The sequence below is a fragment of the Notamacropus eugenii genome, chromosome 6, assembly GCF_028372415.1.
Source record: "Notamacropus eugenii isolate mMacEug1 chromosome 6, mMacEug1.pri_v2, whole genome shotgun sequence".
Lineage (NCBI taxonomy): Eukaryota > Metazoa > Chordata > Mammalia > Diprotodontia > Macropodidae > Notamacropus > Notamacropus eugenii.
Window position 1 is genome coordinate 229,945,439 of NC_092877.1, and position 16,357 is coordinate 229,961,795.

At 39.4% G+C, this 16,357-nt stretch overlaps 1 protein-coding gene across 1 annotated transcript; it reads left to right on the forward strand.

The window, feature by feature from the left end:
• Window positions 1-14,247: 14,247 nt before the first annotated feature.
• Window positions 14,248-15,350, forward strand: OXGR1 (oxoglutarate receptor 1). Its single transcript, XM_072620338.1, has one exon. It carries the CDS (start codon window positions 14,248-14,250, stop codon window positions 15,259-15,261), a length of 1,014 nt encoding a protein of 337 aa, XP_072476439.1. The 3' UTR covers window positions 15,262-15,350.
• Window positions 15,351-16,357: the final 1,007 nt, after the last annotated feature.

Genomic DNA, 16,357 nt, shown 5'->3' on the forward strand with positions numbered 1-16,357 from the left:
GGCAGTGATAGGTGGATTCCTTGAATACTTATTTTGCCCTTTGGTTCTAAAATCTCAGGGCATTTTTCCTTGATAATTTCATGAAAGATGATGTCTAGGCTCTTTTTTTGGTCATGGCTTTCAGGTAGGCCCATAATTTTTAAATTGTCTCTCCTGGATCTATTTTCCAGGTCAGTGGTTTTTCCAATGAGATATTTCACATTATCTTCCATTTTTTCATTCTTTTGGTTTTGTTTTGTGATTTCTTGGTTTCTCATAAAGTCATTGGCCTCCATCTGTTCCATTCTAATTTTGAAAGAACTGTTTTCTTCAGTGAGCTTTTGAACCTCCTTTTCCATTTGGCTAATTCTGCTTTTGAAAGTATTTTTCTCCTCATTGGCTTTTTGAACCTCTTTTGCCAATTGAGTTAGCCTATTTTTCAAGGTGTTATTTTCTTCAGCATTTTTTGGGGTCTCCTTTAGCAAGCTGTTGATCTGCTTTTCCTGCTTTTCTTGCATCTCTCTCATTTCTCTTCCCAGTTTTCCTCCACCTCTCTTACTTGTTTTTCAAAATCCTTTTTGAGCTCTTCCATGGCCTGAGCCCATTGGATGGGCTGGGATACAGAAGCCTTGATTTCTATGTCTTTCCCTGGTGGTAAGCATTGTTCTTCCCCATCTGAAAGGAAGGGAGGAAATATTTGTTCACCAAGAAAGTAACCTTCTATAGTCTTATTTTTTCCCCCTTTTCTGGGCATTTTCCCAGCCAGTGACTTGACTTCTGAGTATTCTCTTCACACCCACTTTGCCTCCAGATCCTCCCAGCCAGCGCTTGGGGTCTGACATTCAAATGCTGCTTCCCATCCTCAAGGCTTTCAGCAGGGGCAGAGCTGCTATTCAGTGTGAGATTAAGTTCAGGTGTTTGGGTAGGGGCAGGGTCGCCACTCAGGGCTCAGTTCCCTCAGGAGGTTTATACAGAGACCGTTAACAATGGATCTGATCTCCTTCCTGCTTTGGGAGCCCTTGTCTGCTGCCGCCTCAGCTGCTGCCTCCCGAGGGGGCCTGAATTATGGAGACACCCCACTCCCTTCTCAGCCACCCAAAAAGACTTTCTCACTGAGCTTTGGGGCCTGTGGGTGGAGGGATCTGCATGGCCACTGGAGATTCTGTCCCTGAATCCTGCTCGAATCTGCTCCTCTTGGTGCCACACGTCCAAGGCAGAGCTGGGCTCTGCTTCAGGTCCAGTGTGGACAGACCTTTCGCGTCAGGTTTTCAGGTCTCTCTGGAACAGAAATCTCCTCCATTCTGTTGTTCTGTGGCTTCTGCTGCTCCAGAATTTGTTGGGAGTTCTTCTTTACAGGTAATTTATGGGCTGTGGGTTCAGAGCTAGCATATGTGTATCTTTCTACCCACATATTTCTATAGATGTAGATATAGATGTCTAGGTAAGGTGAAAGGTAATTTGGTGGTAATGGGAAAGGCCTGCTGTAGAAGGTAAGATTTGAGCTAAATCTTGAAGGAGACCAGGGAAGCTAAGAGGCAGAGAGGACAAGGAGGAACACAGGGGACCATGTATAAAGGCACAGTGTTGGGACCTGAGGCATCAGAAAGAGAAGAAATTACTACCGGCAGATAAGAGTCAAAAGCTTATTACTTCTTTTTTAAACATAAAGCTTATTGATGTTTCTTCTTTTTACATCTTAGCATTTCCCAAATTGAGCCCTATCTTGGAACAAAGGAAGACATCTAAGCTGCAACCATCTCCATAGGGTCCTTGCTTGACAGCATGCATATCCCACTAACCAAGTAGTCCTCTGAAGAGACCTGAAGGATGGCGGCATGTTTAATTCACAGTTCTCTGAAACTATTATCCGTTTTTCAGTTACACAGAGTCCAGTTTCCCTCTGGTGATCTTTTCACTTGCATTGCTGTAGCCACTGCAAACCAAACAGTCTTGAGAAATCATGGAAACCGGGAAAGGAACAGTGAATCCCAAGGTCCAAAATGCAGAAAGAAAGACTCTTTTCATGCTTCTCTTGATTCTTGTGTTTGAAAGTCAAATTATCTCTTCAGTTCTGGTCTTTTCATCATGACTGCTTGAAAGTCCTCTATATCATTGAATGACCATTTATTCCCTTGAAGTATTATACTCAGTTTTGCTGGGTAGGAGATTCTTGGTTTTAATCCCACTTCCTTTGACTTCTGGAATATCCTATTCCAAGCTCTTTGATCCCTTAATGTTGAAGCTGCCAGATCCTGTGTTATCCTGACTTTATTTCCACAATACTAGAATTGTTTCTTTCTAGTTGGTGGCAGTATTTTCTCCTTGACCTGGGAACTCTGAAATTTGACCACAATATTCCTTAGGAGTTTCTCTCTTTGGGTCTTTTTCAGGAGGTGATCAGTAGATTCTTTCAATATTTATTTTACCCTCTGGTTCTAGAATACCAGGACAGTTTGCCTTGATAATTTCATGGAAGATAATGTCTAGGCTCTTTTTTTGATCATGGCTTTCAGGTAGTCCCATAATTTTTAAATTGTCTCTCCTGGATCTATTTTCCAGGTTAGTTGTTTTTCCAACGAGGTATTTCACATTATATTCTATTTTTTCAAACTTTTGGTTTTGTTTTTTAACTACTTGGTTTATGTCATAGTCATTAGCTTCCCTGAACTCAATTTTCTCTCTTAAAGAACTATTTTGTTCAGTGAGCTTTTGAACCTTCTCCTCCATTTGGCTAATTCTGCTTTTTAAAGCCTCCTTCTCCTCATTGGCTTTTTGGATCTCTTTTTCCAATTGATCTAGCCCCTTTTTAAAGATGTTATTTTCCTCATCATTTTTTGGTTCTCCTTTGGCAAGCTGGTAGCTCACTTTTCAAGCTCTTCTATTGCCTGAATCCATTTTACATTCACTTTGGAGGCCCTGGAGGCAGGGGCCTTGACTTCCTGTGACAGTAAGCCTTGTTCTTCCTCATCCAAAAGGATGGGAGGAGACATCTGTTCACCAAGAAAGTAACCTTTTGTGGTCTTAATTTTTTCCCTTTTTTGGGGGCATTTTCCCAGCCAGTTACTTGACTTCTGAATCCTTTGTCAAGAGGAGAGTCCTATTGTCCCTCCCTCCTCACTCCAGTACCATGTTCAATGCTGACATTTGACTCAGTTGCTCAATTCCCCAGGGCTTTGGGTGGGGGCGGGGCTGTCACTCAGGGCTGAGCTTTAGATCAGCTTCTCCCTACTGCCAGAGGCTTTAAGCTAAGCTGCCTGGACAAAGGACCCAGGTTGCTTCCTGGCCACTGTAGCTGCCTGCAGTCTGCTAATGCTATTGCTGCCATCAGGAACCCCATTCCCCTCTTGCCCTGCTGGGAAAGCTCTCCCATACTGACCTTTGGAGTTTTCTTTGTGGCTTGTGGGTTGAGGCATCTGGGACCCTCTATGCTGGGAACTCTGCCCCAGAGGTCTGTTCAGGTCCTGTTCCTCCCAGTGCTGCTTGGCCAGGGCTGGGCTCTGCTCTGCTCAGTATTCCATGAGATAGACCTTTCCTGTTGGCCCTCCAGGTTACCTTTGGCTGGAAACCTCTTTCACTCTGTTTTTCTGTGGCTTCTGCTGCTCTAAAATTTGTTGACAGTCATTTTTTACAGGTATTTTGTGGGCTGTGGGGAAAGCACTAGGGTTTATGCATCTTTCTACTCCACCATCTTGTCTCTGCCCTGAATTTTTTAAAAAATATGCATATATGTATACACATACAAAGAATTGTATTTCAATCATTTCTATTGCAATCCCACTTTAATCTCATTTCATTTTATGTATTTTATGTGTCTGAAAACAATGCTAAGGAGGTCCATTGGTTTCACCAGAATGACAAAGGAATCTATGATATTCAAAAAAAAGGGTTAAGAGACCCTGACTCAGGATAAAATAATTTCCTCTCCCTCTCTCTAGAACTTCTCCACTTTTTTTATTCTCTGTAATGGAAATGGTGCATAAACTGAAATAATTTTCATAATGTTCCATTTGCCTATGCTTCTTTGGAGCATGTTTAAATGTGATGACCAAGTATCTCTTGAACTGATTTTTCTATGGTCTTTGGATGTAGCATGAAATGAACACCATTAATCTCTCTGCTTCTTGAGAAAAGAGACTATGCATTTCCATCCTCTTTCCTGTACTTAACACATCCAACATGGTGGTTCAAGTCCTCACTACTAGTTGCCAGAACTATTGCAAGTACTTCTTAACTCATCTCCTTACAAAAGCCTCTCCCCTTTCCACTCCTTCCTTTTTGAATTTTCCAAATAGATTTTCTTAAAGGACAGGTCTTATTGTGTTTCTCCCTTATTCAGTAAATTTTTGATTTACTTGATGATTCTTGGTTACCACTTGGATCACATAAAATCCTTCAGAACCTGGCCCCAATGTACATTTCCATTGTGATACATTCCTCTTCTTTATCTATGTTAAAATGTAGGAAATATGACCTTCTTGTCCCTTCTTAGACATGGTCCTTCATTCTCTATGACTTTGTACTGTCTGTCCCCTTCCTTCTCACTTTCAACTCTTAGAATCCTCTGTTTCATTCAAAACTATATTCAGGTTCTATACCTTCTCCATGAAGTTTTTCCTAATTATTTTTGCTCTTAATGCCTTCCCCTTTAAAATGACCTTGTATTCATTTTATATGTACCTCTATGTGAACATGTCTCCTCTGAAGTAATGCAAGTTCTTTGAAGACAGTGAATTTTTAACTTCAGTTTTTATATCTCCAGTGCCTAGAATGTAGTAGGCATTTAATAATGGCTACTTGACTGATATATTGATCCTTACATTGAGCTGCAACAATCTTTCATCACAAAGATGTCAGTTTCATCAATAACTGATGTGAAATCCATTGGCCTGTAATTTGAAATAATTTTGCTTTTCAAAAAATAATCAGGATACATTGTCCACTTTCTTTTCTGCTGCATCCCTCTCATTCTCCATGATTCCCCAAGGATCGTCCATGGTTCAGAAATCCTTAAGTTCTCATATTACCTCCACAGAGCCTTTTGTTGAGATGATAAAATCTACAAGTGAACTTTAGTTCCCAAGAAAGGGAACCTCTCTTGCTATCTCCTTACTTATTCTGGATTTCAAATCCTTCATCCCCTTGTGTTACTACTGTTAGTCTAGCCTTCTCAGTACAGAGATCAGGGGAAAGTAAAACCATGCCATAAAACCACAGAAAGGTGAAGTACACCCCCTTTTTTTCAGTATAGCTATGAATTAGAACTGGGTCTCCTTCTAACACATTTCCTTCCCCTCCAAGAAATTCAATAATTAATGGCTTTTTTGAAACCACTGCTGACAACCTGAATGTGTCTTCCCTGCAGAGTGTCACAGGGTCTTCTAGAGCAATTGGCTTTGCCATCCCAGTGCCTCCTAATTAGAGAGATTTTAAATGCCTGAATTACTCTGAAGATAGGCTTGCTCTGATGCTTTGAAGGATCAATTCCTGCACATCACAGGTGGCACCTGCACTGTCAAATAATTGGAGCTTCAGCATTCAAGTCTTGCTTTCTCAATTGCTTTTTTTAAAGTGGAAAGCAGTTTTTGAGTCCTAGTAGTAAATCAGTTTGTGTATTAAGCAGATTTCTACCCTTGCTCAAGTCCTTCACTTCAAGGACAAAATGATTGTGGCTCCTCAGAAGTTTCCCAAGGCCTTAAAGTTTAAAATAGTCTAAAAGTATGTCATTTTCTAAAATTAATTTTCATGTTTATATATACATACATATGTACACACATACACACACATATATGTGTATATATATATATATATATATATATATATATATAGAGAGAGAGAGAGAGAGAGAGAGAGAGAGTTTTAAAACTTATGTTTGAGGATTTAAAAAAGTGTATCTACAAAAACATTAATTTAAAGGTGAGATTTTCTTAGTTAAGGTAAGAAATTACTTTCTTCAAGTAAATTCAAAAGGCAAAGAAGACTGTTAAGAATCCATACTAATCAGCACATTCATAGAGCCCAAATTATAGGGCTAGATTACAGTTCAATTATCATCTGTTAAAATAGACTACTTGAATCAAATTAGCTAGGCTCTTTCTACACCATGAAGCAATAGAATGGTTCTAAATCTGCCTTTGCTATTTAATAGTCTTCAGGTCATTGATATTTGTTTCTGTATCAGGAAATGAAGGTCTTCATGCATTAACAGGAATGAGAGACTTACACTGAATGACATGAGTCCTGGAATAGTCAAATGAGACCACCTGGATACCATTTGCCAGGATCAAAGGTGGGGGAAGTATTTTTTTTTCTGAAGTCTAGAGGTGGCAAATGTCCCATAGATGGAACCTGGCACTTAGGAAAAAAAGCAGAAGCCCACAAAAATCTACCTGTAAAAAATTACTCCAACATGTCACCCACATGTGTAAGAAGCTACATTTCTAGGACAGGAGAGGTAGATTGTGGATTCTATTCTGTCTTTGGATATTGCTGGTCCAAAATAAATACCCTGATCTGAGATCAGTATTGTAAAGTGCCAAGTGCTGGAGCCTGCCTGGTAGTCTTTACATCCCACAGTTCCTCCTATTCTGTGAGGTGAAGTTTGATGGTGGAAAGAGGAATATTGTTTATAGACCACTCAGGAACTACTATAAAATCACCTTGCTTAACTGCAGAGGACAACCCTGTAATTCAATACTCATAGAAAGACAGGATTTTCCCCAGGGTCTCTACCCTTTGGAGTGGCAGCAGGTGAAGTATTTGCTTTCAGTGTTCCAATAAGAAACTTTGAAGGTCTGCGGTGCCCTTCTCAAATGATGAATAGAGCACAAAAGATATTGGTCTGATTTCTTATGCCCTTCCCTCTTCTTTACTCCTACTCCTCCGATTCCAATTCTAAAAGTAATTAAAGGTGCATCATCCCCTGTGATCATCCCTGTCAGACAAGAAGGGATGAGGGAGGGCAACAAGAGAAAAAAGCAAAAGGCTGGTAATCTCCCTCATTCTGCTTCTTCCCTTGATAAACTTGGGAGAAGTTGTCCAGAGCTGCAACAGGAGACTGCAACCCCTGCTCGGCTCTGGTGGGTGGGGCAGAGCCAAAGTCGTAGGCTCTCAGGTCAGAGGCAACTGGACTGGCTGCACCTGGCCTCCAGCTTGCTGGTACCTCCCTGCCTTGGGCAGGGGAGTTACTACGGGATGCAAGTGCTGTCTACAGGAACCAGATATGCTGGATGCACCTGTTCAGGACGTTGCCAAGTTTACAGGTAAGCTGGGCTGTCAGTGGAAGGTGGGGGTAAGATGGGGAGGACATCCTGGCTGATATGGGCTCATTTAAAGTAAAGTCAACCCTGTTAAGGTGTCGCAAAAGAGCTGGTCCTGAATCAGCTCAAGAAGACAGAGGGATGTAGTGGAAAAATACTGGGTTTAGGAGCAGAGAACATGGGTTTATGTCGCAACTCTGACATTTACTAGATGAGACAGTTTGGATGTCACTTTCCCTCTTTGGACTTCAGTTTCCCTTTCCTTTCCCACCCCTCCCTTCCTATCTTGCTCTCTCTTTCCCTCCCTCTCTTCTTTCTTGCTTCCCTCCCTCTCTCTCCTCTTCTCATCTTCCCTCCTTTTCTCCCTTATCCTTCCCTTCTTTCTTCATTTCTTTCCCTCTTTCTTCTTCCTCCCTCCTTTCCTTCCTTCCTTCCTTCCTTCCTTCCTTCCTTCCTTCCTTCCTTCCTTCCTTCCTTCCTTCCTTCTCTTTCCTTCCTTCCTCCCTTCCTTCCTCCCTAGTTTTCCTTCTTTCTTTCTTTTCTTCATCTGAATTGAACAAACTTATTTTAAAATATTTTGATAACTATATTTCAATATAATTGATTTCCTTTGGAATTCTTTGTATTTTATGCATTTAAAAACATTATTCTGAGAAGAGGTCCATAGGTTTCACCAGACTTCCAAAGGCATCCATGACACATAAAAAAGTTTAAGAACAACTAATCTAACTCTAAATCTGCTATGATTCTTATTTCTGGGAGCCCATAGTGTTGAGTTATAAACTTACATTATACCTAGGCAGAGCATCATTACTTGATGTGAATTTGCAGCATCAGGTTTGGGCTTCCATTCTGTGAAAAAGAGGTAGGTGGGACTGGTAATTGAAAATTGAAGTCAGAATCTTCATACCTTGGGACACTGACCTTTGTTAAAAAAGAGAAAACCCTCTGGGGTGGGGGGGATAATGAGCTGTAGATAACCAATTGATTTCCAGGAAGAGTGGAAAAGGACCTCAGGGATCATGTAGTCCAACATATACAAGAAAGGCAACTACACTATAACATACTGAATGCATCTTTTGCTTGACAGTCTCCAAAAGTGGGGGAACTTACCACCTCTAGAATCAGCTTCTTCAACTTTAGCACAAATGCTTAAGGTGTTGTTTTTTTTATTACTACTTTTTTCTTTCTCCTGACATGAAGCTTAATTTGTCTATTTGCAAATTCTGCCCATTGTTTCTGATTCTGCCCTTGGGGGACATGGGAATGGAAATGGAACAAATCCATTTCTTTATCCATACCATAGCCTTTTAAATGCTTGATGACCATTTCTTCCTATGTATTTCATATTCTTCTTTAAGGAAAAAAATAATATTAATTTTTCAGGAGAGGGTGTTATTAGAGGCTGAAGAGAATGTGGAAGGGTTATCATTGAAGATGATGGGGGACATGGATGATATGGATGTGGACTTCTTCCACAGTTTTGCCTAGAGTCTGCCCTGCTCAGGTTAACTCCTTCATAGCCTTCTGGACAAGAGTCCAAGTTTTAATCTGAATCAAATTCAAATCTGTATTTGCAATTGAAAAGTAAGTAAAACCTTTTGAGCATGAGTACCAACAAAATTTCTTTTGAAAGTCCAAATGCATCTCAGTCTAAGGATTCCTGAGCTTTAAGCTGTATTAGATGAGTCGGGGGAGGTGGCCAGGAGGAACAACTATGGATTCCACACATAAACTGCACCAGAAAAGGGGCCAAAGTGAGGCAATGTAAGGAGAATAGAAGGAAAGTTCATAGAAAATAGTTTTATGATGAATGGCAAAGGTTAAATTATTTTCCCCTTTGCCTTCCCTTGACCATGAAGAGGAAATGTGCTTAGATTGAATTCTTTGGAGGATTCGTATCTAACATGTATCTGTCACATGGAGAACTACAGGGGCTCAGTTTAGATTAGACCCTTCTGAAAACTGTGGGCAACACGTTTCGGGCTTTGTGAAATCCTTTATTCAGGTTTTGAGGATGTACTTTATTTGTCTAAGTGGTAAACCCCACCCTCTCCAGTTGTGCTTTGAAATGTTTTCCATGCTAGTTCCTTCTCTTGAATTTTCTTAAAATGAATTCCTTCCCCATATTATCCTAATAGAGATATTCTTCCTTTCAAGGGACTAGATCATTTATGCCCCAGTCTTAATTTTAACAGTCATCAGCGCCTAGTGGTATTTGTTAGCTCTGGGCAAGGTTCGAAAATAAGGCTTTCATTTCAGCTGGTTGAACTTGACGTCTCATAGGACAAATGTCTATGCTACATGGAGAAGTAAAATTTCTGGCTTGGAAAATATCTGTGTTTGTAAAAACTAATCCTTAAAAGCATCCTTTTGTGTGTCCTCTATGTGTGTTAGACCCATGTTTATCCTTATTCCCAGTTATTATGGATAGATATAATAGGCAGTTTCTTTGGCTCAGGGGTAACAAACACATATATTCATTAAAGAATCATAAATCTAGAGTTATAAGGTAAGAATCCATCTAGTCCAAATCCCTCTGCACCTGCCGTTTTGTTGTTCAGTCATTTTTTAGTTGCGTCCAACTCTTCATGACTCCATTTGGGGTTTTCCTGGCAAACATACTGGAGAGATTTGCATCTCCTTCACCAACTCATTTTATAGATGAGGAAACTGAGGCAAACAACCCTATGTGACCTACCCAGGGTCCCACAACTAGTAAGTGTTTGAGAACAGGTTTAAACTCAGGAAAATGAGTCTTCCTGGCTTCCAGTCTGGTCTTCTATCCAATGTATCACCTTGCTGTCAATCATTCATTGTATAGATGAGGAAATAGAGGCCCAGGCAACTTGCCCAGGGTCATACAAGTAGTGAGTTTCAAAAGTGGGATTAAGAAATAGATCCTTTGACTCTAAAACTAGTGCTTTCCAGTGTAGTTGGCTAAAGTCTGGAAAGTATGATGCCCGTCTTCACTATCTCTTGTCCCTGCTGTATTTCACCATTTCATTTTCCTTGATCCCTGCTACCCTCTCAAGAGAGCTCCTTTGCTTGTTTTTTCACCAGCCATGATCATGAAGGATCAGCTTGTCGGGGCCTCCTTTCCTCTCTACTCATCCACTCCTTGCCTCTCTATTCTGGATTCTGTCCCTATTATTCTGTTCACACCACTCTTCTCAAGGTAACCAAAGAACTCCTAATAGGCAAATGCAGTTGTGCTTGAACTTTCTCCTGTATTTCACATTTTAATCATTCCTTCCTTGAGACTTTCTCTTCCCTTGAATTCTTTAACACTATTCTGATTCTCCACCTACCATTTGGGTCATTCCTTCCATGTTTCCCTCACAAACTCCTTTAATTCATCCTTTCCACCAAATAGTGCTATCTCTGTGCTAATATCATCAGGTCTCTCTCCTATATTCTCTTGGAAATACCATGCATTCTCATATGACATCTTTGTGGATGAATGTACCCGTAGTTTCCCTCCTTCCTGCTGGCAACTCACCCTTTACACAGTTATCTTCTGAGTAACTTGATCTAGATTTTCTGTTGACACTGCAAGCACAACAGTGTCCAAAATTCAGCTGATTATCTATGTCCCCAAACCTGGTCTCCCTGACTTCTCTTTTGATTTTATTTTTGAGTGGCATTATCTGTCCTCATATCCAAGCTTATAATTTTGATTTATTTTTTAATTCCTCTAACTTTATATACGATATCTTAAAAACATATCTAGTAATCTGCTAAATTGTTGGAGTTTTTTACCTTTACAATATCATTTAAATCTATTCCCAACCCCTATATTCTCTACATGCCCACTACCACAACTCTAGTTTGACTATTCGTTACTTCTTGCCTTAACTTTCCTGATAGTCTCTTACTGCCCTTTTCACAATTTATCCTGCACATTGCTGTCATATTAACCTTCTTATAATTCAGTTCTGATCATGTTTCACTCCAGCTCAGAAACCTTTAACAGTGGAAAGAAGCCCAAGCACCTTTGTCTAACATTCAAGGCCTTCTATGATTTAAAAACTAACTTTCCCAACCTCATCTCATCCTATACTCCAGCCAAACTCATTCTGCTCTAGATACAAGCTGCATTTTCCTGTTTTGGTGTTTATGTTTATGTATTTCTCACCCCTACCCCTTTCCTACCCTCCCTCTTACTCTCAGCCCTTATCTATCCAATTCTTTTCTAACCTTTCCAGATGAGGTCAAATATAGCTTCCTGAATCCTTCCCTAATGCCTCTCATGTGAAAGTTACCTTTCCTTCCTATGAGTTCCCATTGAACTTCTTCTCTGGTGTTATATCTCTAGAAGTGGAATGGATCACAGAGGCCATCTATTCCAACCCCCTTACTTCATAGTGAAAGAAGAGCAAAATACACTGTCCTATCCTACACTGTCCTCTATAACCCAAGTCAAATTTGTTTGATCTGTTCCTGGCAGCATCAAATTTCATAGCCTCAGTTCATCTTGAATGGAACTTAGAGGAGAGGGGGTTAAATTTCTTACTAAGATCATCCTCCTTAACCATAAATTAGTTAATCATAAGTACCAAGCTAAATACCAGCCAGGTTTTGTTAAAGCTTTAGAGCAGCTGAACCAAACATAAACCTGTCCTTTCCTGACACCACTACCTTTTGAGATTGTTCCACAACATAGCCAAGGGTTCATTTGTAAAAGACAAGTTACTGCCTTGTTTTTATCTTTGGAATTCATTCCAGGAAACCAGTTTACCTGCTTGAAAGTCATAGTTGCCACCTTACTGATTGGTTGACTCAAGGGGAATTATGCTGATATGAATACAAGTAGTTTAGAACTTAATTTCCTTCCCCATGCTTCTATACATCGAAGTAGAGGACAATGAACAATGCATTTCAAGTAGTAGACAGAGACAATCCTTATCCTTGCTAGCAAATTCTTCCTATTTTAGAAACAGGGGAGGCAACCAGGTGATTTGAGGGCTCTACTAGTAGGGACTGATCTGTGAGGTCAGTTCCATATTGCTCCTTCTGTTCTACTGTTCTTGTCCAGTGATGTTCAGCTTATTAGGGCTCATGGATATGGGTGCAAAACATTTTGGATAATAATGATGTTGATTTGAGTTTCCTAGTCTTATAGATTATTTCTTTAGGATGGCTGCATGATAGAGTGGAAGGAACCTGCATTTGGTATCAGAATTTGGTAGCTGAATTCCAACTCTGGGAGTTATTAGTTGTACGACCTTGGGCAAGTCAATTCACCTGTATGGGTCTCAGTTTCCTCATACCAAACTTATACTGCCTTCATTTCAGAATTTAATGAGGGAAACACTTTCTAAACCTTATTGTATAAATATGAGCTCTTATTTTTCTAGAAAGATATCACCATACCACCTTCAGGAGGGCTTAGGTAGGATTCTAATCAATATATTTTTCAGGTTAAACTTCATTAAATTGTATTATGTAATAGAATATCCAAAAAAATCTCCTCTCTCTCACCTTCAACCCCCACAAGACCAAGATTTTGCTTTTTTGTAGCTCTTCTCAAATTTCTTTGTGGGGTTTGGGGAGAGAAGCAGAAATGGGTATGTGCATATGTATATATACACAAATGCATATATATAAATATATATACATACATGTGTACATATACATACACACATCTATCTATCTATCTATCATCCATCTATCTGTCTATCTATCTATCTGTCTATGTCTATCTATCTATCTATCTATCTATCTGTCTGTCTGTCTGTCTGTCTGTCTGTCTGTCTATCAACAGGATCAGGAAATAATGTATTAGCGTAAAATCACATAAGGTAAGAATCTATCCATGTAGGATATATGATCATTTGAACTAAACCAAAATATTTTTTATTCTGTTGGAAAATAAAGAGTTTTTCCTTGTATGTTAATATGATAGATTTTGGGGGAATGTTTGACCTACTTGAGAGAACAAACTCAGACACTTTAGCAAAGAGTTGAACTAATTACAAATAACTATTTAATGAACAATTGTTCAGTAAAGCTGAAAAGGAGATCTATTTAGGGCTTCATTTCTTTAAACATAGTCTCTTAAGATCTAGAATTGGAAGGAATTTTAGAGATACCCTTTTCTAGAGTCATCATTTTACAGAAGAAACTATGACCTGGAAAGGGGAAATGACTTGTCAGAGGTCACATAGGTTACAATGGGCAGAGTCAGAAAGATCTGAATTCAGGTTCTCTGATAACTCTTATGAAAAGCACCCAGTTTCTGCCATTAATCACACTTTTTTTAAAAGACATGAATGTTATCTATAACTAGTCCCTTTTACCTTATCAGCATATTCCATTTGAATCCCATCATAATGGAGATTATTACAGGGACTGGTGTTGTCTTTTCTTAAAGAAAAGAACTAGGTTGGCCTCCAAAGAAATACCCTTCCAACCTCCCATTTTAGCATTTTAATACTACTAATTTCCTAATTTAGTATTTATATGGGTTGTATTAGATGAGGCAGGCAGAGATGAATTGTAGTTCATTTCCTCAGCAAGAATTCCCCATTAATGAGAACATCGTAAGCTCTTCGAGGGTAGAGACTGTCATTTGCCTCTTTTTATATTCCCAGTCCTTAATACAGTGCCTGGAATATAGTAGGCACTTAATGTTTATTGAATGAATGAATATAGGCCTTTTTGAACATTTGAATGTAATTTTAAAACTACACTTGATGGTGACAGAATCATCATTCTTATTGCAGATATTTTTATACTAAAATATACTTTAAATGTGTTCAGGAACCATGCCTCCGTCCTTTTCTTAGGAAGTCAAAAGCTCTTCCATTGAATCTCCTTTAAGATTAAGGAGAAATACCTAGCAATATATAGACTGTACAATTTTGGTATAAAAGCAGATCATCGTTTTCATTATCATCTTATTAATGTGGGTTTTTACTTTCCCTTTCCAGGGAATTGCTTTCTAATATATTTTCATTGTTTGATTAAATAAATATGTTATTTTCCTAAAAGATGAAAGAAGAAAACCATGAATAAAGGATCAAGCCATTTAGCTAATACTTCTGATACACATAATTATCCAGCTGCTTTTGGAAACTGCACAGATGAAAAATTCTTGCTCAAGAAACACTACCTCCCTGTTATTTATAGCATCATCTTTCTCGTGGGTTTCCCTGGGAATGCAATAGCCATCTCCACTTACATTTTCAAGATGAGGCCCTGGAAAAGCAGTACCATTATTATGCTGAACTTGGCCTGCACAGACTTGCTGTATTTGACCAGCCTTCCTTTCTTGATCCACTACTATGCCAATGATGAGGATTGGATCTTTGGTGACTTCATGTGCAAGTTCATCCGCTTTGGCTTCCATTTCAACTTGTGCAGCAGCATCCTCTTCCTCACATGTTTTAGCATCTTCCGTTACTTTGTCATCATCCACCCTATCAGTTGCTTTTCCATTCATAAAACCAGATGGGCGGTGGTTACTTGTACAGCAGTGTGGATCATTGCCTTGGTGGCTGTCATTCCCATGAGCTTCCTGATTACATCAACTCAGAAGACAAATAAATCTGCTTGCCTTGATCTCACTAGCTCTGATGATCTCACCACCATCAAATGGTATAATGTGATTCTAACAGTTGTCACCTTCTGCTTACCCTTAGTGGTTGTGACTGTTTGCTATATGACGATAATCTACAACCTCACTCAAGGACCTCATACCCAGAGCTCTTATAAGCAGAAAGCACGAAGACTGACTATTCTCCTTCTTGTGGTTTTCTACATTTGTTTTTTGCCCTTTCATATCTTGAGGCTCATCCGGATTGAATCCCGTCTCCTTCTAATTAGTTGCCACTTGGAAAATCAGATTCATGCTGCTTACATTGTTTCTAGACCTTTGGCAGCCTTAAACACCTTTGGTAACCTGTTGCTTTATGCTGTGATGGGGGACAACTTTCAGCAAGCTATTTGCTCTCTTGTAAGATGCAAATCAAATGGTGACCAGCAGGAAAAAGAAAACAGTAATTCTCTGAATAACCCTTGAAACAGCGTTGTTATTGTCATTGGATTGTTTCACTCGTGTCTGACTGTTCATGATCCCATTTGGAATTTTTTTGGCAAAGATACTGGAGTGGTTTGCGTTTCCTTCTCCAGCTCATTTTACAGATGAGGAAACTGAGGCAAACAGGGTGACATGAGGCTGGATTTGAACTCAGGTCTTCCTGACACCATATCTACTCCTTTATCCATAGACATTTATCAGTCTTAAAAGAAATGGCTGTGTTTGCTTGACTTATAACTTCTAAGAAGTCTGGTCACATTTCCCTGAATGGAGCTCACAGTACATACTGTGTATTCACACATCAAAGGGAAATGGCTCTGCTGGGAGTTTTTTTTTTTTGTTTTTTTTTTTTTTAGTATTCTACTCAGAATAAATTAGTGACAGACATTTTATTGAAATCTTGTTCTGGATAAGTGAGCTAAAATATGATTTTCCACGAACAAGTCCAACTACCACCACCACACATCTTATATTTGCATAGTGCTTATGGTCACAAAGTACATTCACATACATACCTCATTTGATTTTCACAATAGTGCATGGAGGTAGGTCTTCCCAAGGTGATAATGTTCATTACAAATGAAGCAGACTCACGCAGGTTTACAACTTGCCCAGTGTTTCAGAATTATTTAGTGAAGGAGTCAGGCATGGCTTCGATATAGATCTTCTAGGAAGCTGTGTAGTCATGCAAAATTCTATTCAGGGAGAGGTGGGTTCAAACCCCACCTTTAGCCCTTCAATAATCAATCAATCAATATTTATTAAGCACTTACTATGTGCCAAGCACTGTGCTAAGCACTAAGTGCTTACTGGATCTAAGAGAGTGGGCTGGTCACTTCCCCTCTCCAAGGGTCAATTTCCTCCTCTGTAAAATGTGGACAATGAGACCTGGAGTGAATGCTTCACAGATTTATTGTGAGGCACAAAGGAGACAATGTACGTAAGAAATTTTGCAAATTTTAATGCATCATATAAGTGCCAGCTATTTTTTAAAACACTAAAACAGTTTAGAAAATCAAGTATCAAATTTTCAAGACCACAAGGTGCTAGCGGTTTGAAATTTGTCTCTTCCTACTCA